General features: G+C 40.4%; 3 protein-coding genes across 5 annotated transcripts in view; 1 reads left to right on the top strand and 2 right to left on the bottom strand.

The window, feature by feature from the left end:
- On the bottom strand, positions 1 to 6,809 carry LOC146705148 (uncharacterized). 2 transcript variants are annotated; one of them, XM_085462741.1, is made up of 5 exons: positions 5,374 to 6,809; positions 3,977 to 4,041; positions 3,723 to 3,787; positions 3,082 to 3,168; positions 1 to 2,739 (listed from the first exon to the last, which is right to left on the bottom strand). In XM_085462741.1, the coding sequence occupies exons 4-5, from the start codon at positions 3,157 to 3,159 to the stop codon at positions 793 to 795; spliced, it is 2,025 nt and encodes a 674-aa protein (XP_085318867.1). In that variant the 5' UTR covers positions 3,160 to 3,168; positions 3,723 to 3,787; positions 3,977 to 4,041; positions 5,374 to 6,809; the 3' UTR covers positions 1 to 792. The 2 variants fall into 2 exon arrangements, with proteins under 2 accessions (XP_085318867.1, XP_085318868.1); XM_085462742.1 differs by lacking the exons at positions 3,723 to 3,787; positions 3,977 to 4,041; positions 5,374 to 6,809 and adding an exon at positions 3,249 to 3,432.
- dnajc24 (DnaJ (Hsp40) homolog, subfamily C, member 24) overlaps positions 1 to 25,841 on the bottom strand; it is a 412,088-nt gene that overhangs the window by 112,797 nt on the left and 273,450 nt on the right. The gene's annotated exons all lie outside the window — the stretch shown is intronic.
- Positions 4,149 to 24,509, top strand: LOC146705149 (sodium- and chloride-dependent GABA transporter 3-like). Of its 2 annotated transcripts, XR_014921294.1 has the most exons (15): positions 4,149 to 5,395; positions 6,802 to 6,936; positions 7,434 to 7,571; positions 9,618 to 9,729; positions 9,847 to 9,979; positions 12,205 to 12,339; positions 12,530 to 12,633; positions 14,350 to 14,474; positions 14,600 to 14,712; positions 16,582 to 16,719; positions 16,819 to 16,921; positions 19,413 to 19,513; positions 22,403 to 22,573; positions 22,738 to 24,185; positions 24,311 to 24,371. XR_014921294.1 is itself a non-coding variant. In XM_085462743.1 (14 exons), the coding sequence occupies exons 1-14, from the start codon at positions 5,260 to 5,262 to the stop codon at positions 24,410 to 24,412; spliced, it is 1,746 nt and encodes a 581-aa protein (XP_085318869.1). In that variant the 5' UTR covers positions 4,149 to 5,259; the 3' UTR covers positions 24,413 to 24,509. The 2 variants fall into 2 exon arrangements, 1 of the variants encoding a protein (XP_085318869.1); XM_085462743.1 differs by lacking the exon at positions 22,738 to 24,185 and having other exon boundaries at positions 24,311 to 24,509.

The following is a 25,841-nucleotide window of genomic DNA, read 5'->3' on the forward strand; positions in this document are numbered from 1 at the left end:
ACTTTTCTTCTAAACCCATTAGGAACATAAAGGTTCACATTCTTGTTTCTATTAAGATTTCTGAAAACATCTGAAATACTTTAATATAGAACATGCTTAATCAGTTGGAATATGGTATTTGTAATGGTGTTGTACTTATGTATGTATATACAGTAGAAAGCACTCAGCAATCTTCCAGTTTGTAGAACTGTTACTGTATGCTATATTGGAAATATTTGTTACTCTTCCTGTAGTAAAAAAGTATTAGAATGTTAAAATTAGTAATTTATTTTGGCACTAGCCAAAAACACAGTAACAATGTGTGCAGCAGGAACAGATGCACTTCTATGTTTAGTGTACGGATTCCTACCAGGTGAAGCACTGAAAATGTTATTTAAATATGTATATGTATTTTCAACTGGTGTTGTTTTGTGGTCTCATTCCCCAACCAATTTGTTGCCTTATTTTGTCCCCAACACTCACTGCTGCTTCTGCAAAATCAGAGTGCTAAGTGCTGTCTACTACAGGTAACTCCACTTTAAAAAACCTGAACATTCCCTTTAGCTTACTATTTTAATTGGGGGGAGAAACTAAGAAAGCACTTACTGACCAGATGAAAAAAAAAGGCTGCACATGAAAAAGGCACAACGGGCTACACTGTTAAGAGAACTTAACCACCCAGTCTATTGAACATTCACATTCATTCCTTCATGTTACTGTTAACTACACCCGTGTTTCTATGAACTGTTAGGGTGGAAAACCTAAAACGTGTAGGGCAGAGTGCCTTGAGGATCAAGGTTGGGTAACACTGACCTACACCACATCCATCACCCACATAGAGCTTGCGAGAATGCTGTTAAATTCACTGCGAAAGTCTGGATAGCTGTGATAACCAAGGGGCAGCTTTAGTACACATCCACATGTGTGGGATTGTGGTCTGCGGAGGAAATCTGTAGTTTCTATGAACTCAATTAGTATGGCTTTATCCAACAGATTGGATCCTGTACAGAACCGCAGGAAAAGCTGAAGATAATTGAAATCAATTTCTCCAATGTACCTTTTCAGGTAACGAGAAACTGTTGACTGGGCAGCTGTCATCTCCTCTGGAAAGATTAGAAGCTCCTTCACTGTTTTTACAGTCGGTTTTTTTTCTGCTATGAAATGATGCAGTCCTTCTGGTGGGAGTAAACCAGCTACAGAACCCACAACGGGACGCCAGCACTTGATTACAAACATTGGGGCCTGAATAAGTACTTTGTGTCCTATCTGTGCCAAAACAGGGAGCAGTGTGTCCTTGGTAGGAACCTGCTTGCACTCATGTGCATCAAGTACTTCCAGCAATTCATCTGTATCCACTGAATTGAAGTCATCCAAAGCCTTCAGGAGAACAGATCGCTCTTCTTGTGAGACGTACAAAAGAAAGGAATCTTTTAAACTACTGGTTGTTGAGCAGTACAATATCTCCTCCAGAAAGGGTATTGCAAGCTTCACTGGGAAGTAACCAGCTTGCTTCCACCCTACAACAAACACTCTAGCTATAGCCTGCCATTCTTCACACTGAAAGTCATGCCGAATGAATGGGACTTTCACCTCAACTCCCAATGTGCAGCTGTCATAGAAATCCATCCAAAATTCTGTCAGGCAGTCCCGCAAAACACCACTTCCTTCCCCCTGTTCAAGCTCTCCATTTGGTAACAACATTTTGATATTGACCTCAGATGAAATAATGTTTGAGTCCTTAAAGGCACTGATCAAATCAGTAAGACAATGACCTCTTCTAACAGTTAGTATTACGGGACAAGATCGTGGTTCAGGGGGTGCTTGGTCAGGAATATTGGCCTCTCCTGTCAGCCCCGGTGAGAGAGACAATGTGTGATGAGGTGGATCAGACTCTTTTTCTGTAAACAGTGTTTCAGGGTTTAGTTCAACCACACTAATATCCACCCTGTTATCCCCACTAATAATAACAACTGCATCAGAATCTTCACTTTCACCTACATTTGGCAGACCATCCCATGGTAATGTGTCATTCAGTTCAAAATATCCACTTGTGGAAGCTCCATCATTAATTACAAAGTTTGATGGTTCTGAATTTATGTTTTCCGCCAACAGATCATCAGCGGCCTGATTAGGTTCATTGCCAGTGAGATCTACCACAGAGGGCTGGGTTATTGCATGATTGGCCTCTACGTCTTGGGGCTGCTGTTGTGTTTTCTTTCTGGTACACAGATAAAGTCGCAGAATTTTGACTTTACTTTGCTTATACAACTCATCAACTGTACTGGAAGCATCCACATGCATCTGTGAGCTCTCAATATGAGTTGAATAGTGTGAAAGACTTTTGTTTTTTTTTGAGGTGCCATTGGGGAAAAACAGATTTTCAGCCATAAGTTTGATATTTGACACTGTTTCATTTTTATCTACAGATAAATGCCTTGTTCCACCACCACTTACAGACTTCACCTGTTTGAACCCACCCTTCGACTCATCAAAATCCATCCAGCCAACCTCAATTCGTCTAACTGTTCGTTTTGCATTTGTATTTTCTGCCCACTGAGACAATTTCTTTTTAGGAGGCATTCCCTCAGCTCCTGTCAGTCTTTGTCGTAGCCTTGAGAGTATAGATTCTTTCCTGGATGGTGACGTCCGTGACAGTGTTGCTTGTCTGCAGAAGGCCACAGTGGAGACTCTATCGCCAACTTTGGGGATGTACTTTGCCAGGTCACTGTCTGTCATTAAGGGAATGACAGTTTCATCAATCTGAAAAATATAAATAACAAATTAATAAAATTGTCAATATTAAAAAAACAATGAATACATACAACTGCATATTTTAGAGTTGTTTTTTGCTATCTACTTTTGATAACAGATACTTTTGGTAATGTGGTACACATTTGTCCAACATAAGATGAACAAAAATTGCTTTTAAAATTACTCTTTAAACATATCACGTCATTAATTAATGTCACTGATTAAACACAAATATGAAATTCAATAAATTCTTTTAGAATGTGCATAGTAAATTGTGGATTGCGGCTTTCCGTTCAAAAACAAACACACAGACACACACGCACGCACACAGCAAAAGCTGCAGTGGCTTACATTCTCATCTTCAAGTTTCTTGATCACATCTTCTTCAACTTTGCGCTCTGTTAAGAATTCTCGCAGCCGAGTATCCATAGCTGACCTCTAAACCACATGAAAATAAAATTAGTATTTTTACACTCAGTTATAAATTTTATGTAGCAGATTTTTACATGATAGCCTACCTATAAAATCACTTTATCTATGGCAAATCAGAATTTGATAATGATTGTTTTATTACTTAGATATTATCTATGGTAATGAGGAATGGAGCGATTGTCTACTTGGAGTTTAAGTAGTTCAGCATGAGCAATGACAACCTGCATCAATACAAAATCATTCCGATCACTGTATGCTTTATTAGTTCCCTTGGCAACGTGATAACCGCAGTGAGCAACTGTAACTGCAAGGCTTCATCCGATAATGCGTTGAAAGCTACGGCTCATTTAGCATGTATTACCTTAACAAGTGTGACTCACATGATGCTACTTTCAAAGGAGATGTTCAGCAAAAAAAAGGCAATTTTAAGATGCTTTCCATCTAAAACTGTTATTATTGTCCAGACCAGATTAGTTGCACCAGCTAGTATGGTGATGTGGCCAGGGTAAAAGAGAGACACCTTCGTGACACAGAGAACTAAGGTTTTATGTTGAACATACCTCATTTATTAGTAGCCTTCAGCCTTGCTCTACTTTGAAAGTGTGCTGCGGGGCCGCCGCACGTCCTACAGTTAAAAATGAGTTTACGGCTACATATTAGCACAACAAAACAACGTGTACTAACAACATGAGGATACAACATTTGAAACGTCAGCAGATACCATTTAGAACATAGTAACAATATAGGTCTGAATAAATAACTGCCGAATTGCGGGATAACAATATGAAATAAATATAAAATATAATACACTCACCTTAAGGACATCACCAACAGCAAGGACTCCGTACTATGGCTGACGCAGGTTCTAGTGAATGTGCCCTGGGATAATATATATATATATCATCAAGTGTTTCGTGGCCACAAATAAGTATTTCGTGGGCACGTTATACCTATTTCGTGGCCACAAATAAGTATTTCGTGGGCACTGTTAGGTATTTTAGTACCATGGTAGCATTTACTGGATATTGTTTTATAGTGACATTATGCAGGAAAACTCTGTCATTCAATAAGGCCCCTTTGTTTTAGTTATTTTTCTCTTTGACCCAAGAATTGATGTGTGAGAATCACAGGCTGGTACAAGGTTGAAATACCACAGAGATCACTCCCTCAGCTACATTAGTTTCTTAATCTTTTAGACGCCTGTTGAAGGCCAAATGGTTTGTTTCAGATTTCACTAATGTAAGAACTCTTCGTTTTGTGCCTTGAAAATATGTCGCTGAGATAATCACAATTGTAGCTGAACTAATAAACTACACAAAGGATGCTTCTTCACCCAAGGGCAGGAAGACGCTGCCTTATCTTGGTCTGTACTGGTTTAAACTGATAATCTGCTGTCTCATGAATTTTACCCTCTATATAAACTGTTGTACTTGTGAATAAAGTTGAGTCACTTTGGGAAGACAATCTAAAGCAGTCTCTGTTTTCTTGTTCTCCCAAGCTGCTCCCGAGCTGCTCGTACTAACACGCTGAATGGCATGCTTGAATATTACTTGAGAATATATTTGACTGTGTTACAGACTAAGGGACATTCTCTGCTGATAGGTGAAGGTACATTCTCTGCTGATAGACGTCCACGCCTCGGAGGAAGCCGATCCACGGAGTAGGCCCTGGAAACAGTTTCCTTCAGGCACGTTATACCTATCTCGTGGCCACAAATAAGTATTTCGTGGGCACGTTATACCTATTTCGTGGCCTCGAAATGATATTTCGTGGCCACAATTTATTTATTTTTTGTACCATGTCATCAGAGGGGCTCCGTACTACGGTGTATCTGAGTTGTTTTAATGTTTTTAAAACCTCCGGCAAAATCAAAAAGCCCCATAGTCCCATGTTGTGTTACTGTGTAACTAACACACATTTTTAATCAGTAACTTTCACTGTCGCTTTTTAAGCTGTGGATTAAAAGACAGGAAAACTATGAACTATCACATATTTGATTGGCTGCTGCAAACTTCATTGGTTAAACAGACAGTACTGCCTCTACAGATAAATAAGGGTGTGTGCAGACAGTACTTGTCAGAGAACTGAGAAGCAAACATGGACATGCAGAGCAATGTGGAAAAGAGGGAACACTGGAGTAAGAAAAGAGAATATATCCTGGCATCTGCTGGCAATGTGGTGGGCCTGGGCAATGTGTGGAGATTCCCTTACCTTTGCTACAAGAATGGTGGAGGTGAGTATGTACAGATGAGCATAACCCTCTGTTTGCCTGCGTGTGCTTTTCTTATATCTACAATGAATAAATGAGCAGGAAAGAAGAGAAAATCTTCATATTGTGGTAACAAATAAAATGTGTATTATTTGAAATTAACTCCAGATCAATGTGTTATATCAGCCATTCCCAAAGTCAACAGTGCTCCAGCCCACTTAAAAAAACAATCACACCAATCTTAGATCTTCACTCCAATTACAACAAACAAGAGAAAATGATTTATTTTTTTGGTCAAAAAACATGAACAACACAGGCTGTTGGTTATAATTTGCTAATGCTACCCAGTCATGTGGAAAGTGTCAGGGCCGATGTGTGAGCTACCTGCCACTGGGGAACAAACTTCAATATAATATATAAACTTACAAGACCTTATGGCAGAAAGCCATAGTATTTAAAATGACATGAAAAAGGTATGGGCAATTAAAAGAAACACTGTAAACAACAAAATAGATATGGTAACACAAACACAATAAAACTGAAAAATATAGAATTGTATCGATTAAGGATACAAAATCTAGATATGAAGGGCAAACCGATTTAAACAGGCAGAGAAAACACAAAAGGATTTGAACTGAACGACAATGACTATAGAAGTCATTTTTGATAGCACTGTGGTCTGAGAATAGAAATGAAAAGCAGTTTTCCACATTCAGTATTAACTTGAGCCATGCGCCTGTTCATCTTAGCCGCTATGATGCCTGGCAGGAGCTTCCATGTGGTACTGAGGCAGGTTATTGGCTGGTAGTTAGCTGGGACAGGTCCTTTCTGGAGGTCCTTGGGGACCCGGACTGTTCGGCCTTCAGTTATCCATTCTGGGTCTGCTCATGGGTTAGCAGCTGGTTCATTTGTGCTGCCATACACTCATGGAGTGCAGTCAGTTTTAGCCAGTAGATATGAATCATGTCGGGGCCTGATGCTGTCCAACTCTTCATACTGGAGACCTGTTCTTGGATGTCTGCCACTGTGATGCTTACTGGACCCTGTTCAGAGAGGTTGCTGTGGTCTTCTCTTAGATCTACTAGCCACTGAGCATTGTTGTCATGGGTTGTGTCCTTCTCCCAGATGCTCATACAGCATTGCTCCATTTCCAGCCACGGTGGGGCTGTTCTCATATTGTTCCCTCACCACTGAGAGTACACCTTGGATGGTTCAGTGGAGTACAGCCTACAGTTTATTCTCCTTCTGTCTCTCGGCTGTATGGCAGTTTCTAAGGCCTCAGAAATGGACAGCTTGTTGAATTTCGTGGGCACTCTGTTCTTCATTGCACCGTTTTGCAGCTCCAGTAGTTTGCTAACTGCCTTCAGCACTGCCTTGATTTTTGTTATCTGTCTTTTTTCATCGTCTCTGATGTGTTCGTGTGTGTGTAGGTGCCTTCTTGTTGCCTTACCTTTTCTTTGCTGTACTGTGTGGCATGCCACTCTTCCTCCTGGAAACTGTGATTGGTCAGTACACACAGGAGGGCACTATCACCTGCTGGACCAAGCTCTGCCCGCTGGCACAGGGTAATGAGATCATTTCTGTTTAAATATTTACTTACAAATCCAGAGGATCTTAAAATGTTCTGTATGTGATGGGAATTCAGATTAAAAATATTAAAAGCAAAAAAAAGCTTAGGGTTAATTTAGGCAAAATAGAGTTTGTTTGTTTGTTTTGTTTTTTTGAGCCAGACCAGCCATGTGTTAATAAAACTGATGAATGCGGTAACACATTTACTTATTAAAGAATGAGGCTTAGTCCCAGTTTTCTCTGCAGGCTGTGGTAATAAGCAAAAAATATTTGTGACAGTGGTTTTGAACAATAATTTATATACTATATGCTTCATTTAGATTTTTTAACCTGCTTTCACTGGCTTACGACTTGCAGATGTAGCTGCCATATTTACTTCTTATTTTGCTTAACATTGACATGTTGTTGTTGTTTTTAGCTATATCAGTGCTCCGTCATATTACTGCTTAAACTGATTTATTTATTTAGTTTTTTGGATGCGTTCTCTCTTCAGGAGCTGGTTATTCTATCATCATGATCCAGCTATATTCCAGGGTCTACAGCATTGTTTTGGCCTGGGCCCTTCTCTATCTTGTTTACTGTTTCCGAGACCCTCTGCCCTGGGCTACCTGCAACAATTCCTGGAACACAGGTCAGATGATTTTTCCAGGCACCTTTTTTTCTGACATGCCCTCCCAAACTCTACAGCTAGGAAAACAGCTAGCCTATTTATATGCTCAAGCTATACCTTTCACCACAGAACAAGTCTCAATGCTTCAATGCTGTTTGAATGTGTTAGCAAACTGAGCTGTTAGATTGGACTTTAATCGGGTCAGCATAATGCATCCTCTCAGAATGGTGCAGGCAGCTTTAGAGGGCTGATTTAAGGCTAAACATTGATCAGGCATAATACTCTGACAGGTAAAGTGAATAACACTGATTATCTCTTCATCGTGGCATATGGTGGGATATGTTAAAGAGCAGAATTTTTTCCTCAAAGTAAACACGTTAGAAGCAGAAAAAAAAATCTGCCTGGAAAGGAACAGTAGTGAATCAGTGACAGGATCACGGGTGGCCAAGGCTCACTGATGCATGAGAGGAGTGAAAGCTGGCAGGTCAAACTGCACCCAAAAAGTTAATTCTAGTTCTCACAGAAAGGTGTCAGAAAACACAGAGCATCACAGTTTGTTGTGTATGAGGCTGCATAGCTGCAGACCAGTCTGGGCGCCCATACTGACCCCTGTCCACCACTTAAAGCACCAACAATGGGCACAAATCTGCATTAGAACTGGACCACAGAGCAATGGTAGAAGGTTGCATGGTCTGATGAATTACAATTTCTTTTACATCAAGTGGATGGCCAGGTGCATCTGCCTCGCTTACCTCGGGAATCTTTGACAACATTTGACCTTGATACGAACCACCTACCCAAGCAGTGTTGCAGACCCCATACAGCCTTTGATGGAAACAGTACTCCCTGATGGCTGTGGTCTCATTCAGCGGGATAAGGCGCCCTGTCACAAAGCAAAAAATGGCTCAGGAACAGTCTGAGGAGCACAACAAAGAGTTTGAAGTGTTAAATTGCTAAAATCCCTCCAAAATACCCAAATCATCTTGCTACTTAGAGGACTTAAAGGATCTGTTGCTAACATCTTGGTGCACATACCACAACACACCATCAGGGGGACTCCAGGTCAGAGCTGCTTGACAATAAAAGAGCAACCAAAACAGTATCAGGCAGGTGGCCATAATGTTATGACTGAGTGATGTATGTATAGCTGCTTAAGCAGTGCATTGTTAAATGGTTGGTATTTCTACAATTTAGCCTCTGTACACCACCACTGTGGATTTTAAATCAAAGTGTCTAGACACGATTAAAGTGCAGACTTTCAGCTTTAATTCACAGGTTTTAACGGAAGAATCACATTAATTGTTTCTGGCACTGATTCCAGGAGTTGAACTGGCGTTTGGTAGCTGTTCACTGGCACTCTCAAAACGAGAAAAGGGATGCTGACACAAGTCAATGAGGCCAGCATTAGGCTGAGCAACCAAAACAAGCCTAACCTTCAGTAGTGACCCACTCGTATACATTCTTAAAAAGTAGGAATGCACCGGCACACCATGCTGTAAACCTGGAGGGTTTACAACAAGGCGTAAACCTTTACACCTTGTAAACACTTTGATTACTGTCAAGGACAGCAGGGTCAAAATAGACATCACCAGATATCCTCTGTTCAGATTCAACTAAATGTTGCACTAATTCACTGATTATAGGGGTTTTTTGGGTGGCTGCTGCTGTGGAGAAAGAGCAGGTTGTCAGAAGGCCGATGGTTCGATGCCTAGCTCTTACAGAACTTTTGTCAAAGTATCTCTTGGGAAGAGTTTAAAATCTGCCCTCCAATCTTGTTTGATTTAACAGCAGCCATGTACAAAGGCAAAAGACTTTGTCGCTGTCCAAATACTTATGGATTGAAGTGGATACTTCACATTACATTTCAATCACTTGTAACTGATTCCTTAAGTTTGATGTGAATATAAATACATATTTGCGCTGTGTTACAGCCAGTGTCTTGAAACAAACAAATATATGGTTTTTGTTGTTTTGTCCAGATTCAAAAACACCCATCACTCTTTTATTCACCAATGTTACATTCAAACAGAGGAACTAACCATTACATCTCTGAACTGATGTCCACAGATAGATGTGTGGACATCACCTCTGCAAACCAGACTGCAGTACACAGTGGCAACGCGACAATAGACTGGAAACTGGGAAATCTCACAAAATCTTCAGTCTCAGAGTTCTGGGAGTGAGTCAGCTATTTTTACTTTTTTTCACATTACATTGCAGCTCATTTAACCAGAACTACACTATGTTCTTGTTAAATATTTATGCATAGCTAACCATCTCTGTTTACTCTCCACAGGAGACAAGTGTTGTCCATATCCGCAGGAATAGAGGAGCCTGGTGCAGTAAAATGGGAGGTGCTGCTTTGCCTCCTGGCCTGCTGGGTGGCCTGCTACTTCAGCATCTGGAAAGGCGTCCGCTCAGCAGGAAAGGTCTGTAAAGATGAAAAACCTATACTATGAAAATTTTCTGCAGAATGGGCAAAGTTTGTCAGAGGAAGAAAACAGAGAAGAGCCATTTGAGATACATACATACGATTTTCACTGGGAGTTGTCCAGATGTCCTCCTGTCTTTTTGTCAATGCCACTGTATCCAAACCAACATCGTAACAGGTTTCAAACCATCTTGTTCTTATAAATTGGCCATTGGTACTCCTCCGCTCCCAAGGAGTGGAAGATTTTCACTTTCATGGCCTCTCACTCTCTAGGATTGTGGTAAATGTTTTCTATATAGCGTTTTCTACTCTATTTGAGCACTCAGAGTGCTTTATACAACATCCCTTTTTCACATACAAGCATTTTTAAAGAAGTGCTTTCTATTTAATATTCACACTGATAAACTTATCGGAGAGCAACTTGGGGTTCAGTATCTAGGATATTGGTATATCTGTAGCAAGGATACTTGTATATAGACCAGAGTATCTGGGAATCAGACCATCCATTTTCCAATTAGTAGATGACCTGCTCCACCTCCTGACACGCCCCTTGTGTTTCGTGTCAAACAATGCACTGTGAACATGATCCAGACACCCTGTTATCTTCTCTCTGTTAAAGTTGATTTAAAATGGACTGAAGAGAAGTGGAAAACTGTTCTGTGGTCAGACGAATTCTAAACGGAAATTCTTTTTGGAAAACATGGACGCTGCATTGTTCTGAGCAGCAAGACAATACTAAACTGTGTGTGGCATCTACTACACCAGCATGACTTTGTAGCAGAAGAGCCTGGGTGTTGAACTCGCCTGCCGGCAGTCCAGACCTTTCACCAACTAAAAACATTTCCTCACAAAAGAAAAACAAACATTACAAAGTGGACTCAAGAATGCTGAGCAGCTAGACTCCTGTATAAGACAAGAACGGGACGACATTCCTCTCCCAAAATCCAGAATCTAGTCCCTCAGCAGGTGCTTCATCTTTTTGTTCACCCGTAGTGTAGTGTCTTGTCAATGGTGGTATTATTGACATGACTATGGATGTAACAATAAATAAATCAATCTTTCAGATCATCAAACAAGTCTTATTATTAGACAAAGATAACCAGAGTAAATAGAAAATGCAGTGTATAAATGATTATTTCATTTATTAAAGGGGAAAAAGCTCTCAAACCTACCTGGCCCTGTGTGGAAAAGTTATTGTGCCCCGCTCGTTCTGATTATTCCCACGCCCGATGAATCACCTGTTTGATAAAATGACATAGACTATAAAAAATCTCCAAAACCAACGCATCATGCCACAATCTAAGAAACACCTGAGCTCACAGACACTGACATCTATAAGTCTGGAAAAAGTTTACAAAGCCATTGCTAAGGCCTTAGTTACCATGGTGAAACCAATTAACCGAATACTGAGAAAACTTGGAACAGTGGTGAATCTTCCCAGGAGCTGCCTTCCATCCAAAATTACCTCAAGAGCACAATGAAGGCTCATTTGGGAGGTCAAAAAAGAACCCACAAAAACATCTGAAAAACTGCAGGCTTCACTTGTCTCAGTTAAGGTCAGAGTTCATGATTCAACAGTAAGAAAGAGACTGGGGGAAATGGATCCATGGGAGAAATCCAAGAAGAAACCACCGCTGACCAAAAAGAACACAAAGGCTCATTTGCCAAAAAATAACTTGGTGACTGACTTTTGGGAAAATATTCTGTGGACTCATGAGACAGAAGCTGAACTTTTTTGAAAGGTTTGACTCTGTTACATGTGACATAAAACTAACACAGCATTTCATTAAAAGAACATTGTACCAACAGTTAAACATGGCGGTGGTAGTGTGATGGTCTGGGGCTGCTTGCTGCTTCAGGACCTGGATGACTTGCTGTAATCGATAAACATCCTAAGTGATTTCTGTCTAACATTCACACTCTTTGCTCCTGTTTATACATATTGGGAGATTGTGGTCATTGCTCTTGAACTTTGAAGCAGACTGAGATAGTGTATTGCTATTGTTGAGAGTATCATACAAAAAAAGGAAACAAACAGGGAGTTAGGAGACTGGAAACTGTGTGCAGACTCCAGGTCTCTACAGTTAATATATGGAAACAGAAAAAACAAAAAACAAATGACTCAACAAATGAATAAAAATAATGTTGATACAAGCGGGAAAATGAAATACTACAGGATATTTCCTCATTCTGCCAAACAAAATGATTTCTGTTTGCTTTCAGGTGGTGTATTTCACAGCTGTTTTCCCTTATGTGATGTTGGCCATCCTGCTGGTCAGGGGATTGACACTGCCAGGTGCCTGGGAGGGCGTGGTCTACTACCTGTATCCAGATCCTTCTCGTCTGGCAGAGCTTCAGGTGGGGAAACCTTTGAACTTGTTCGAGATACGGCATTTGTGAAAGGACTTTTATTGTTTTATTGTATAATGCTTTAATCCTGGAAAGTTAAACCTTTTACTTGCGATCGGTTGTGCTGCAAAGTAATAACATCTCTGTGACTGCATGATATAGTACTGATGACTTTACGTGTTTTCTAATCTTTAATCAGGTCTGGATGGATGCTTGTGCTCAGGTCCTCTTCTCGTATGGTGTTTCATCAGGGAGCTTGATCACACTGGGCAGCTACAACAGAAAACACAACAACTGTTACAAGTAGGGATGGGTATCGTTTAGGTTTTATCCGATACCGGTGCCAAATCGGTACTTTTGAAACAGTGCCGGTGCTCAAACGGTGCTCAAACCGGTGCTTAAAGAATGGAGAACACAAAATTGGTCCAAAAACCTCTCATGTTCAGCTGTTTTTTGTAAAAAGATAACAATGTTAGCCTTTTCTGCAGCTATGGGGCATATATGGTATCACTCTTGGCTGGAAGCAGTGCTTAAACAATGGAAAAAACGCAAACTTTGTCCAAAAACCTCTCATGTTTAACTGTTTTCCACTTTTTCTTTGGTCATTTTAGCCTTTTTGGCCAGGGTGAAGGGAGTATCTGCCATCAAACAAGAAGACAGCCGCATGTAGCTATGATGATGTTTGCTAGTTCACCTTACATGCATTAATGTAATAACGTGGTTAGCCTACTCAACGTAAATTAGCTACTCACGCAGAGAAGAACGGCTGCTGCCACCATCATCCGTCATCATTTCTGCTACACTGGCAGGGCTAGGGGCCAGGACTCTCCTCTTTGTGTTTTTGGGGGATGTTGCATAACAGGCAACCCACCCGCAGTAGATGTGCTCGGTGTGAGGTCTCGCAGCAAGCTATCAAATACGGCGCATTTCTCGGCTTTTAAAAAAAACGCTATGCGTCGCCAGCTGTTTAATCGGATTCGAGGTGTTACCTCCTTTGACAGTATCACAGTATCAGCTTAAAGCACTTGTTGCAGGCTGCTGAGTTTGCATATTTTGCTATGAAGTACAGCCAGACTTTTGACCGCTTCGCCTTGGGCATTTTTAATCTGTAGCTCTGCTCTAACAGAACGTACGTACCTGGCCCCGCCTACTATCCTCGGAAACGTAAAATGATTGGCTAGAATCTAAAGTGTATCACAGCTCAGGAAAAAAAAGCACCGAAATAAAGCACCGAAATGTGCGCTGCTTTTCGGTCTGGTTACTACCGTTTATGTCAGAACCGGTGCCATGATAGCACCGGACACCGGTACCCATCCCTAGTTACAAGTAAATAATGTGTACCACAAGCTGCCGACGGGCCCATTCCACAAGCGTTCTTCGAATGACTGTAACTCAGTTAATGTTTAAGCTAGAGACAAAATTCTAATGGTTTTGGAAAGAAGAAAAGACGAGCCCAGCAGTGATGTTTGTTGGAACATGGTAGCACTGCTCCAGAGTCCAGTGACCATAAACGGAGCCAGTGGTTCACTACATGAGCACCGCACTTAATGTTACCTTCGGCAAATGCTTTGCTGCACAGAATCTGGGTTTCAATACAGTTCATGTTGTACATAGAAAGACAAATGAGATGTAGGTGTATATCATGCTACCGTCCAGGTCAAGTCTTCTTCAGAGAAGACTGTGCATATTTCAGCAATGCAATAATAAACTGCATAATAGTAGAACTGGCCTGCCTGCAGTCCACACTTTTGACCAGCTGAAAACATTTAGAGCATCTCTAAATAAAAACAGGACAAAGCAGAGCCAGGATTGCTGAACAGAAAGGATGCTGTATCAGACAAGAATGGGACAACATTCCTCTCCAGCAGCTGCTTCTCAACTCACAGACGCTTATGGATTGCTACACTGTAGGAAGCGTCAACCTGTCCCTTTTTTTGAGGGACAGTGAAGTGACCACTGTCATCAAATACTCTTACACTGTGTGTGTGTGTGTGTGTGTGTGTGTGTGTGCGTGCTCAGGGACAGTCTGTGGTTGTGTGCGCTGAATAGTACCACCAGCTTTGTTGCCGGGTTCACGGTTTTCTCAGCTCTGGGCTTCATGGCCTATAAACAGGGAATTCCTATTAACATGGTGGTGGAATCAGGTAGGAGAAGCTTTTGTATTTAGAAATTTTGTATTTTATCTTAACTGTCACAAATTTGTTGCAAACGATATGATACAAGTCAAACAGAGGCGACAGATATGTGAATGACTCTCATGTGCTCCCAGGCCCTGGGCTGGCATTCATTGCATTTCCTCAGGCTGCAGCCATGATGCCAGTTCCTCAGCTGTGGGCAGCATGCTTCTTCTTAATGCTCATTTTGTTGGGGATTGATACAGTGGTAAGGTAAAACTCTCACATGCTATTCCCCCAAAATCTTTTTGTTTAACTTACCAAGACTTGTCACCGCTGCTCATACTTTGCTACTCAGGATTTTCTTGTTTGAATAATGACACCACTTAAAGAGCACTTCATAACATCACACTGACTTATGAAACTCCTAAAAATCCTGTTTGATTTTTTTTCCTCACCCTCTTATTCTACCTACATATTTAGTTGTCATAGTAAACTAAATGGATACTTTAAAAAAGGGCCCTTTTCTGGCTTGATTAGATAAGTACAGTGAAGACTTGACAGGAAAGGAGGCAGAAAGAGGAAGACATGTGGCAAAGGGTCTAAAAAAGGTTTTATGTATCAGGACACAAAAAAATTGTTCAAGTCAATTCAATTCAATTTTATTTATAAAGCGCCAAATCACAACAACAGTCGCCTCAAGGCGCTTTATATTGTAAGGTAGGCCCTACAATAATACATACAGAGAAAAACCCAACAATCGAATGATCCCCTATGAGCAAGCACTTTGGCGACAGTGGGAAGGAAAAACTCCCTTTTAACAGGAAGAAACCTCCGGCAGAACCAGGCAATATTATCTGGTCCTTACCAGGATCTAAAATTATCATGAGCAAGATTTTTAGCGATTATACCATGTAATTATCAGTTCAACAAAAACAAAACGGAGCACCTTGCCCCTAACCAGTGGTTGGACTTTAAGACACTTTTGCATAAATGAATGTAAACCTCAATGAGCTGACCTCACTGCTGTAAAAAGACTGGGCCAGAATTCGTCCACAACGATCTGAGACTAATAAAGTCATACGTAAAAAAAAATTACTTCAATTGCCAAAGATGTTCCAAAAGCTAACTTGTTATGGGGTCCACTTAGTTTTTGTTAAATAAATTATTACACTGTGTTTCATGCTGTGTCGTTCATCTGAGGTTGTATTTATGTTATTTCGATTCCCGTCAAGCACCGGATAACTTTTCCTATGTTCTGATACCTAAAACCTTAGAAATGAAACACTTTGGTCTCTCTCTTATTATTTTGTCCAGAACTGATAATGCAACAATATACAAACTGAACTGTGGTTTACTGTCAGAGCTTGTGACAGTGGATGCACATGTATTTAATTTTTCTTGTTCCAATGCAGTTCAGACAGTATCCATACAAATCCGAAATCCTTCTGTAGTAACAGGGTTGAGAGGAATGACAGCTGAGTTTAGGAGGTGCCATACAGACACAATATGACTTCTGTAGTTCAGACACCAGTAGTGTTCTGTTGAGATGTTGTTACCATGCATCTGAGCTCAGCAGCTTCCCAGTGCTGTAATTAGCTGAGTGTTTGTTAAACACCATCATTTTTGTGGGCATTTTTAAGCATGTAGGGCTCCTTCACCTGAAACCTTCTGGTATCATTCGTCATTTCTCTTCCACTACTAAAGTAAGACCTCGTGTTTACAAGTGTGAAGAAAAGAAGAGTGATTGAATATCCAGCCAGCATTATGACAGAAGCTTGCTGATGGCGAGCAAAAGGACCTGAACATGGTGCAACATGCTAAGGGACATTTCATTAAATATTAGTAGGGATGTATGTATATGTATACTTTTGACTCAGTGTGCATTAAAGAAAATCCAAAATGAATCTTTGAAGTCATTAAAGATGTATGCTGTACAATCATTCGATCCTGGAAAAACAAAAGCTCAAGAAATGATTAAAAGCCCCAAATTACCATGGCTCTCATGCCCGTGGATCTAAACTGTATTCTCTTTCATTGTTGTCTTGACCCATAAAGAAGAAAAACCATCCTTGACTTTATTCTCCTTCATTGTCATTTATAATGTTTTTTTTTCAACCCTGTGTGTGTGTGCTAGTTTACAGGCTTGGAGACTATAACATCATCAGTGATTGACATGTTCCCAGGACAGATGCGCAGACCTTGGCGCAGAGAAGTCTTCCTCATAGTCTTCTGCTTAGTCTGCTTCATCATACAGATCTCCCTCACCACTCAGGTACGGCACAGGACAGCTAACATGCAACAGATTTACATAGGAGTCGAAATACACCTTTCAGTGTATATGTACACTATGTCACTGTGGTCTGTTGTCCAGGGAGGAGTCTATCTGTTCCAGCTAACCGACCACTATGCTGCTAATGGAGCGTGTATATTATTCGTGGGTCTGCTCCAATGTGGGGCTGTTGGCTGGGGCTTCGGTAAGTCCTGAATTCCTCGCTATTAGCCTTTGTTTGGGGCGATCGTGGCTCAAGAGTTGGCGTTCGCCTTGTAATCAGAAGGTTGCCGGTTCGAGCCCCGGCTTGGACAGTCTCGGTCGTTGTGTCCTTGGGCAAGACACTTCACCCGTTGCCTACTGGTGGTGGTCAGAGGGCCCGGTGGCGCCAGTGTCCGGCAGCCTCGCCTCTGTCAGTGCGCCCCAGGGTGGCTGTGGCTACAATGTAGCTTGCCATCACCAGTGTGTGAATGTGTGTGTGAATGGGTGGATGACTGGATATGTAAAGCGCTTTGGGGTCCTTAGGGACTAGTAAAAGCGCTATATAAATACAGGCCATTTACCATTTGTTATCAGGAGGCAGAAAATACACAAAGGGCTGGATTTAAATTGTAAATAGGTAACCAGAGTTAGCATTAAATTAAACACCTCAGTCTTCACTGAGGTTTTTGGCTTTAAATTATAGTTTAGGAGAATCTTTCTTTTGGGGACAAACATATTCTGATTTTGAGAGTGAGAGTAAAAATTAAATACCACTGTCATGTCAGTGTGGTCAATCTAAAGCTATAGTTCGTTTACAGAACCTAAAGAAGGCTTTGGTACTGAAAACATTTATTAATAATTCTTATTTCAAACCTTTAAAGGCTCATGAACTGCATCAAGGAGCCTGTTATAGTCAAGACCACATATTTTTGAACAGTGATGCAGTTTTTGTGATATTGCGTCTTTGTACTCCACTGTGGTGGATTTTAAATCAAGCAATCAAGATGTGATTGAAGTGCAGATTTTCATCTTTAACTCAAGGGGGTTAACAAAAGCACTGTATTAACTGTTTAAGAAGTATAGCCAGTATTATAAACAGTCTTCCTTTTTCACTGGATCAAAAGAACGTGCGTAACTGACAGACAAGAAAAATGTTTTCACAACATTTAACCAAGGCAACAACACTCATGAGGCATTGTTATGGAAGGGGGTGTATGGCTGCCAGTGGAAGTGGGTCACTGGTGTTTGTTGGTGATGTGGCTCCTGATAGAAGCAGCAGGATGAACTGTTGCAGGCCTGTACTCTGCTCACATTTAGACTAATGCTGCAACACTGAGCAAAGAGAGCAACCCAAAAGTTTCTCAAGGTAAATAAGTGGGATATTCCTCAAGAAAAAGAAAAAACATGCAATTAAAATAATAGCACATAGTAAGAAATTAAAAAACAATTTTTCTTTTTGTTCATTTTTGCCTTTTGTCACCTCATCTAAACCCAAAAACAGCAACTGATGTTGTCCACAATAAAGATCTAATGGAGTATTTCAAGTGAGGAAACACAATTTGGTCTCTTTCTATTTACACAGTGTTCCAGAAAGTTTGCACCTAAAAATCTCATAAGCCCACATTTAACTCACAACAGAATACTGAAAACATGTTTAAACTGAGGAGAGCAGCTGCTGCACTTTTATTAGAGGACTGCTGCTGATAGAGGATTGTAGCGTCTCTACAGTCGTGGCCCTTCTTTGTTAGTTTTCATTTCATGATGCTCCAAATGTTTTTATTAAGTCAGAGGTCTGAACTGCATGCAGGCCAATTCAGCACCCAGACTCTTATGCTATCAAGCTTTTACTATTGTACTTGTGATAATGAGACAAATAACATTCCCAGTGAGCAGAAGCAAAGAGCAGCAGACAGTTTTTAAAGGTCTATTGGTTAAACAGTAAATAATGGGAGTTAATGAAAGGGCACAGGAGGAGATCCTCAGCTCCACAGATTTATACTCAGGGAGTCAGAGAGAACACACAATGTCAGCAGGGCAGAGTGAAATAGGTTTAATAGAGGCTGCCTTATTTAAGGGAGCTGTGCAAACATAATCTTCCGGGGTTGTAATAAAACCAGGTGAGAAGTTGACAAGGAACTGAAGGAAACGAGAAAAGTCAAGGTTACTTCCTCAACACATGTAAAAATCTCAAGGAATGAATGAATGATAAGGAATCATTGCATTCTTTTTTTTTTTTTCATTTTACACAGACTTCCAACTTTTTTGGACTTGGGGGTTGTATTTTGGAACCTTTGAACGTAACTGGGCTTTGTATACAAATGGCAGCAAATCCTAAAGAGTCAATTCAAATTAGTTAAATTAAGTTTGCACTTCTTCAATCACATCTTGTTTGACTTACAGTCCACAGTGTTTGCATACAGAGGAAAACACAAAATAAAACAACGTGTTACTGTCCAAAACCTTTGGACCTAACTGTACATAAAGTCCTTTGGTAGGTAATATAATATAATATGATATAATGTAATATGTTATACCAATACATTTCTCTACAATTGCTTTAACATACAGCAAAACTGCATAAGGGAAACTGCAAAAGGATCCTTTTTGATAAATTTACTTTTAGTTTCACTGTCATAATTCCAATACATGCTCTTACTTGTAAAAGTTTTAAAGAATTAAAGTTTAGTTTAAGAATTGTTTTGTACGTCATTCAGGGGCTGAACGGATGTGCGATGTAGTTGAAGATATGACAGGACACAGGCCATCGGTATTCTTCAAGCTGTGCTGGCGTTACTTCACCCCCCTGATCTCTGTGGTGAGTTACACATTGTTAAGATCTGCAGGAGTGACATTTTTTAAGCTACTTATTAAAACATTTATTTGCAGCTGATTCAGGATAGATGTTACAGAAGGCAAAGCCTGTCGTTTTAAGGGTGATCTAGCCATGGTTTATTGCACAGTGCCTGTATACTAGACAACATGGTCCAGGAGTGTGTCTGTTTGCATTGTTCACTGAGCAGTGCTACATCATTAGACAGAGGTTCAGCTGCTTTGAGTTGTAGTTCATTTAAAGGTTTTAGTGGCAACAGCTGTGAAGATGAAGATGGCCCCAACGCTGCCAGTCAGGAAGAATTTGATTTTGTGCCATTGATGAACTTAGGAAACATGTCTAGTTTGTGTCTCAGAGAAGTTAGGACTGATTACAAATCTCATGTACTACCCTCTGTTGTCTCAACAATGCTATAAATAGCTGGAAGCCAAAATTTGCACTCCCACAGTGGACCTCAGCTGTGCAGTTTTATGCAATAACTGTCGGCATGTGATGTGAAAATGAGTAAAGCAAATCAAATAATTTTGGTTTGGTTGGTGTTTCTACAGATTTTATTGTTATCAAAACAATCATGTCTGAGGTTTGTCCAAATGTGGTGTTTCTAACTGGCACATATTGTCCAGTAATGATTTTCTTTTAGTGCTGGAACCTAGATTGTGAAAATTTTAATCCCGGTAACATAGATTGTGTTAAGTGTAGGCTGTGTGCAGGCAGGAGTGGTAGTAGGAGGACCCAATGTGCAGACACTCGGAGGCGGAACATGAACTCGAAACATCAGTACAACCATTATAGCCCAAATTTTAATAATATGTATGCATTAAGTGCATAGTAATTACATAAATTGCAAAAAAAACGCAATAAACTACAAAAAAAATTAAAATCGTTTTGGTTTTTTTTAACATATATTTCTAGTTAAAGAAACTTAAGAGGCTTATCCCTCAAAACTGTAAATACAAAAAAGTTGCACAAACTAGTTTCCTACCACAGGAAATTTATTTTAAGTGTCTTCATAGTTTTATTTTTGAAATACACCAATTTTCATATACTACAGGAAAAACGAAAATAAATATTATAGTGCAAATTTGCAAAAAAGCAGCATGTGCATCAAAATAAATTATTTCCAGCAGTGCAATATGAGTCCTAAGCATCCCAGAAAATACACAGAAAGTCATAAAGTCAAACATAACTTTTAAAAACAAGTATAGGCTCATGAGGCCCTGATGGTAAAAAACTACATTTACGCAAAATGACGTCACTTCCGGTTTCGGGCAGGTCATGGCGGACATGCGATAGTTCACGCTGATGGACGTAGGAAGTGTTATGAACAGCTGATGGATCGGCAAAGTGTGTTTCTGGAATATTATGTTTTTGCTGCTGCAAGTGCTTTTTATGCAGTTTTTGCAAAGCTATATGTGGAAGGAAACGGTGACCTAGGACAAGCTGATGGCATAAGATGTAAGTACAACTCCTCCGGTTTCATATGCAAAAAAAATTATTGCGCTACCTTACGTGGTTGCAGTGCTACAGGGATTTAAAAATAGTTAAGTAAAACAGAGCGTGCCCGCTCCGACCAGCTCTAAAGGGTTAAATACACAGAGGGAGCAATCAGGGAATAGGTAACAGGATGGAAACACAGCTGGGGCAAATCAGGCCTAATGAGACAAAGAAAGCAAAACCAGACGCATTTACATAAGACATGGACTTTCAAAGTAAAACAGGAAACATAACACAGACTGAGCTTACAGACACAGACTCACAGGCAGGCACTACAACAGAGGGAACAGAGACGTGGGACCAGGGCAGACACAGACACTGACTGGACACGGGGATGTAGCAACTGAGGATTACACAGAGACATAAACCATAAGACAGAACTCTAACAAAGACCAGAAATGATAAATAATATAATAAACTCAAAACACTGGGTCAACGACCCAGGCATCCTAACAGATTGCCTTTGGATCAGTTCAGTGTATAACACATTGCAGGGTAATAGACAAAATATAATATTATATTTGTAATTTAAGTAGAATTTGTATAAAGAACACGTGAGACTTTTTGTGGATTTGCTGCACGAGCAACACAAGAGCTGCTGTTCACCAGCAGCTGTAAACCTGGAGATAAGACAAAGAATGATGGAACTGATAAGCCAGCTTGTAACATTCAAAAAAAGGACCATTTGTGTCTTGAATGTTTCATTTTGATGATTTGGGCTCATAGCTAATAAAAATCAGGAACTCACTATTTCATTATATTAGAACATTACATTTTGACTTTGAGTAAATTGGTGTTCAAACAGCATGTATAGCATGTTTCTCTCTGTCCAGCACACAGAGCAGGGTAAACCCCAGAAGATCAGTGCTAAAAATGCTGGCTGTTCACAGTTTGCTGTATTCATGGAAATTTGACTGGAAAGGGAAAGTATATTAGGAAAAGGTGTACAAAACACAGGAAGGATCGCAGCCGAGAGGGCTGGTGACAGAGCATCAAGAGCCACCACACAGAGATTTTCAGGAGAGGAACTACAATTGTCACATTCTTAATATCAAGCTACTCGTGAGGCAGAGATGATGTCAGAAGATGGTGACTGACTGTTGCTCAGTGGCCCAAAGTCATCTTGTCCTCAGGCTTAACATTTAAGATGGAGAACCATATGACTGCATGCATACAACTAGTATAGTAGCATGTTAAAAACGAAAGAACATTTAATTAAAAGATAAAGAAGTAAAGGAAAAATCATGATTAAAAACAGTGTCATTTCTGAATGAAAAGTTGCACATGTTGGTTGCTAAGGAAACAATTCTTCTATACTATCTGTTCATATGCTTGATGATATTAGTGCTGCCTGTTTATTCTTCTATTACTTCCTTAAAGGTTTGCTTCGTCGGCTTCTTTCTGGACTACCAGCCCCTGACATCCAACGAAGGCTACATGTACCCAAACTGGGCCTACCATCTGGGCTGGGTCATGGCCCTCTCCTCTGTGGTTGTAGCACCCATCTGGGCTGTTAGCAAGATCTGCCTCAGCAAGGACCCCCTCAGAAAGGTAACAGCACTGATACAATTCTGACTTTTCTTTCCGGCGATATATTTATGAAACTTTCAACATAAACTAATAAAAGAAAAACCTTCTGATAACATCTCTGTCCAAAGTCACATTTGAGGAAAAAGGCATAATCACTAGCAAATCATTTCATTTCATTTGTGCAGGTATTCATTGTGACTTGCCCAAAGGAAGAAGGGGCCCAGTGTGATTTATCACTTTGAAGTGATGCCACAGCCTACGACAATTAACAACTGACAGTGGATTACTTTAATGTTCAAGAAGTCATAAAAATTGGTGTCTTCTAAAGCAAGTTCTAGTTCTGATCCCTCTGTACTCATTAATCTGTTGTATAATGTCAAATACGTTTTATGATTAAAAAATAAACAATTAAATTAAATTTTATTTATATAGCGCCAAACCACAACAACAGTCGCCTCAAGGCGCTTTATATTGTAAGGTAGATCCAACAGTAACACACACAGAGAAAAACCCAACAATCATGCGAGCCCCAATGAGCATTCACTTTGGCGACAGTGGGAAGGAAAAACTCCCCCTTTAACAGGAAGAACCCTCCGGCAGAACCAGGCTCAGGGAGGGGCGGGGCCATCTGCTGCGACTGGTTTGGGTGAGAGAAGGAAAACAGGATAAAGACATGCTGTGGAAGAGAGCCAGAGGTTAATAACAAGTATGATTTAGTGCACAAATATGCTTTAAAACAATACTTATGTTGCCACCATGGTGTGCCTCAGTTTAACACTGAAAACTGAACCTGTCCATCACAGCCCCTGTGATGCAAACTGCTAATTTAAAGCTTATAGCTGGGGTTAGGGTCGGGTTGTAGATCATCTACTACATGTAAGGTTGCTGGTTCAATCCCTGGCTCCTCTGGTCTGCATGCTAAATATTCTTGGGCAAGATACTAAGTCCAAGTTGCTCCCCAATGCATCCATTAGAGTGTGAATGTGTGTGAATGTTAGATAGAAAGCCCATGTGTAGAAAAAGCATAGAAAAAAGTGCTTGTGTGAATTGGTGAATGAGACAAGTGCTTGTTGGCCCTGTTGTGCTCAGGTAGAGTAGAAAAGTTTAAGAACCAATTGCCATTTACAGCCTTTTCTTATTTATGGAACTTTACAAATACAAAACTGGATGCAAAATCTGACATCTAACACAGGATTTATGCACAACAAAGTACCAGCTTGAGACAAATACTGCCTGGGCTTTCATGCTGTAGCCATTTTGCACACTTTCACTGAGCAGTGCCTTCTCAGGTGGCTTTGGCTCAGAAGATAGAGCATGTTGTTTCAGGCCAGACCATTCTCACTCCCTAGGCGGGAGAACGTGTTGTTCAGGCAACTGTTGTTGTTGCGCATATAAATAACATTGAATTGAAAAATTGAATTGAAAGATCAGTGCTTCGGTCCTTGTCAATAAGACAGTGTGACTTAAAATCTAAAGATTGGCTTGAGTCCCCAGTAAGAGTATGAAAGCATTTGCTTTGACATTTCCATAATTGCACCCAGTTAATAATGGATGGTTCCCATTTCTGTATCTCCCTCCCCTCCAGGGTCACAGTCTGCTTCCATGTTCATGCCATCACTGACAGTTTTCATCAGTGAGCTTCACCTGCTTCATTGTTTTCATGCTTGTCCTGCCAGAAATCAACATCGTTTTCTATATTTTACATCTCTTTGACCATCTTTCTCTTTGTCTGGTTGTCATTTTTATTTTCCCCAACAGCTTGTGATCGATATCTGGAGCCCTGTTGATGCCCCCACGGTGAGACCAGAAGATATCCAAAATGAATTAGAGATTAAAGCAGTGTCACTTACTGAGATCTGAGTAGAGAGAGTATTTCTGATGGGCAACATATTAATCTATGTATTCATATTCTTTACTTAATAAATATTACTAGAAAATAAAGCTTTGACATTTGAGTGCTCAGATAAATCTGCGTCTTGGTCATTTACCCTTGTAATAGCACTTGCAGCACCTTCTTTAATAATGAGGGGAAAGTCTGATGACTGTCTTTTTGGCACTTATTACTAGGGATGGGTATCGTTTAGGTTTTATCCAATACCAGTACCAAACCGGTACTTTTGAAACGGTGCCGGTGCTTAAACGGTGCTCAAACTGGTGCTTAAAGAATGGAGAACACAAAATTGGTCCAAAAACCTCTCATGTTCAGCTGTTTTTTTGTAAAAAGATAACAATGTTAGCCTTTTCTGCAGCTATAGGGGATTTATGGCATCACTCTTGGCTGGAAGCAGTGCTTAATCGATGGAAAAAACACAAACTTTGTCCAAAAACCTCTCATGTTTAACTGTTTTCCACTTTTTCTTTGGTCATTTTAGCCTTTTTGGCCAGGGTGAAGGGAGCATCTGCCATCAAACAAGAAGACAGCCGCATGTAGCTATGATGATGTTTGCTAGTTCACCTTACATGCATTAATGTAATAACGTGGTTAGCCTACTCAACGTAAATTACACACGAACAACATTAAGCTACTCACGCAGAGAAGAACGGCTGCTGCTGCGATCAACATCCATCATCATTTCAGCTACACTGGCAGGGCTAGGGGCCAGGACTCTACTCTTCGTGTTTTTGGGGGATATTGCTAACTCCGGTCCGATAACAGGCACCACACCCGCAGTAGATGTGCTCGGTGTGAGGTCTCGCAGCAAGCTATCAAATACGGCGCATTTCTCGGCTTTTAAAAAAACTTTATGCGTCGCCAGGTGTTTCATCGGATTTGAGGAGTTACCTCCTTTGCACAGTATCATAGTATCAGCTTAAAGCACTTGTTGCAGGCTGCTGTTTGCATCTTTTGCTGTGAAGTACAGCCAGACTTGTGACCGCTTCGCCTTGGACATTTTTAATCTGTAGCTCTGCTCTAAAAGAACGTACGTACCTGGACCTGCCTACTATGCTTTCAAAGGTAAAATGATTGGCTAGAATCTAAAGTGTATCACATCTCAGGAAAAAATAAAGCACTGAAATGTGCGCTGCTTTTCGGTCTTGCTTTTCCGTTTATGTCAGAACCGGTGCCATACCGGTACCCATCCCTACTTATTACACATTAGAACACTGGAAGTGGATTTACCTTAACATCAATTAATTTACATTCCTGAATCTTTGTCTAGTTCACAGAGATGAGAAATACCAGCCCAGTAAATATTTAATTGGCATATTTTTTTTTTTGAGTGAAAAATAGTTTCTGCAGCAAATTCTCTTGAGGTGTCTCAGCTACTGCTGCCTCTTCTTATGTCAC

This window comes from Copadichromis virginalis, linkage group LG7 (genome assembly GCF_057382275.1).
Source record: "Copadichromis virginalis isolate Kocher_CV1m ecotype Utaka linkage group LG7, C_Virginalis_male_GT1.1, whole genome shotgun sequence".
NCBI lineage: Eukaryota > Metazoa > Chordata > Actinopteri > Cichliformes > Cichlidae > Copadichromis > Copadichromis virginalis.

Excerpts from the sequence above, each read along its gene's own strand:
- LOC146705148 (XM_085462741.1), bottom strand. The coding sequence starts at position 3,159 with ATGGATACTCGGCTGCGAGAATTCTTAACAGAGCGCAAAGTTGAAGAA. Across the intron at positions 2,740-3,081 it reads AGAAACTTGAAGATGAGAAT|ATTGATGAAACTGTCATTCC; the intron begins GTAAGCCACTGC and ends TATATTTTTCAG.
- LOC146705149 (XM_085462743.1), top strand. The coding sequence starts at position 5,260 with ATGGACATGCAGAGCAATGTGGAAAAGAGGGAACACTGGAGTAAGAAA. Across the intron at positions 6,937-7,433 it reads GCTCTGCCCGCTGGCACAGG|GAGCTGGTTATTCTATCATC; the intron begins GTAATGAGATCA and ends TTCTCTCTTCAG. Across the intron at positions 14,713-16,581 it reads TGTTGGGGATTGATACAGTG|TTTACAGGCTTGGAGACTAT; the intron begins GTAAGGTAAAAC and ends TGTGTGTGCTAG.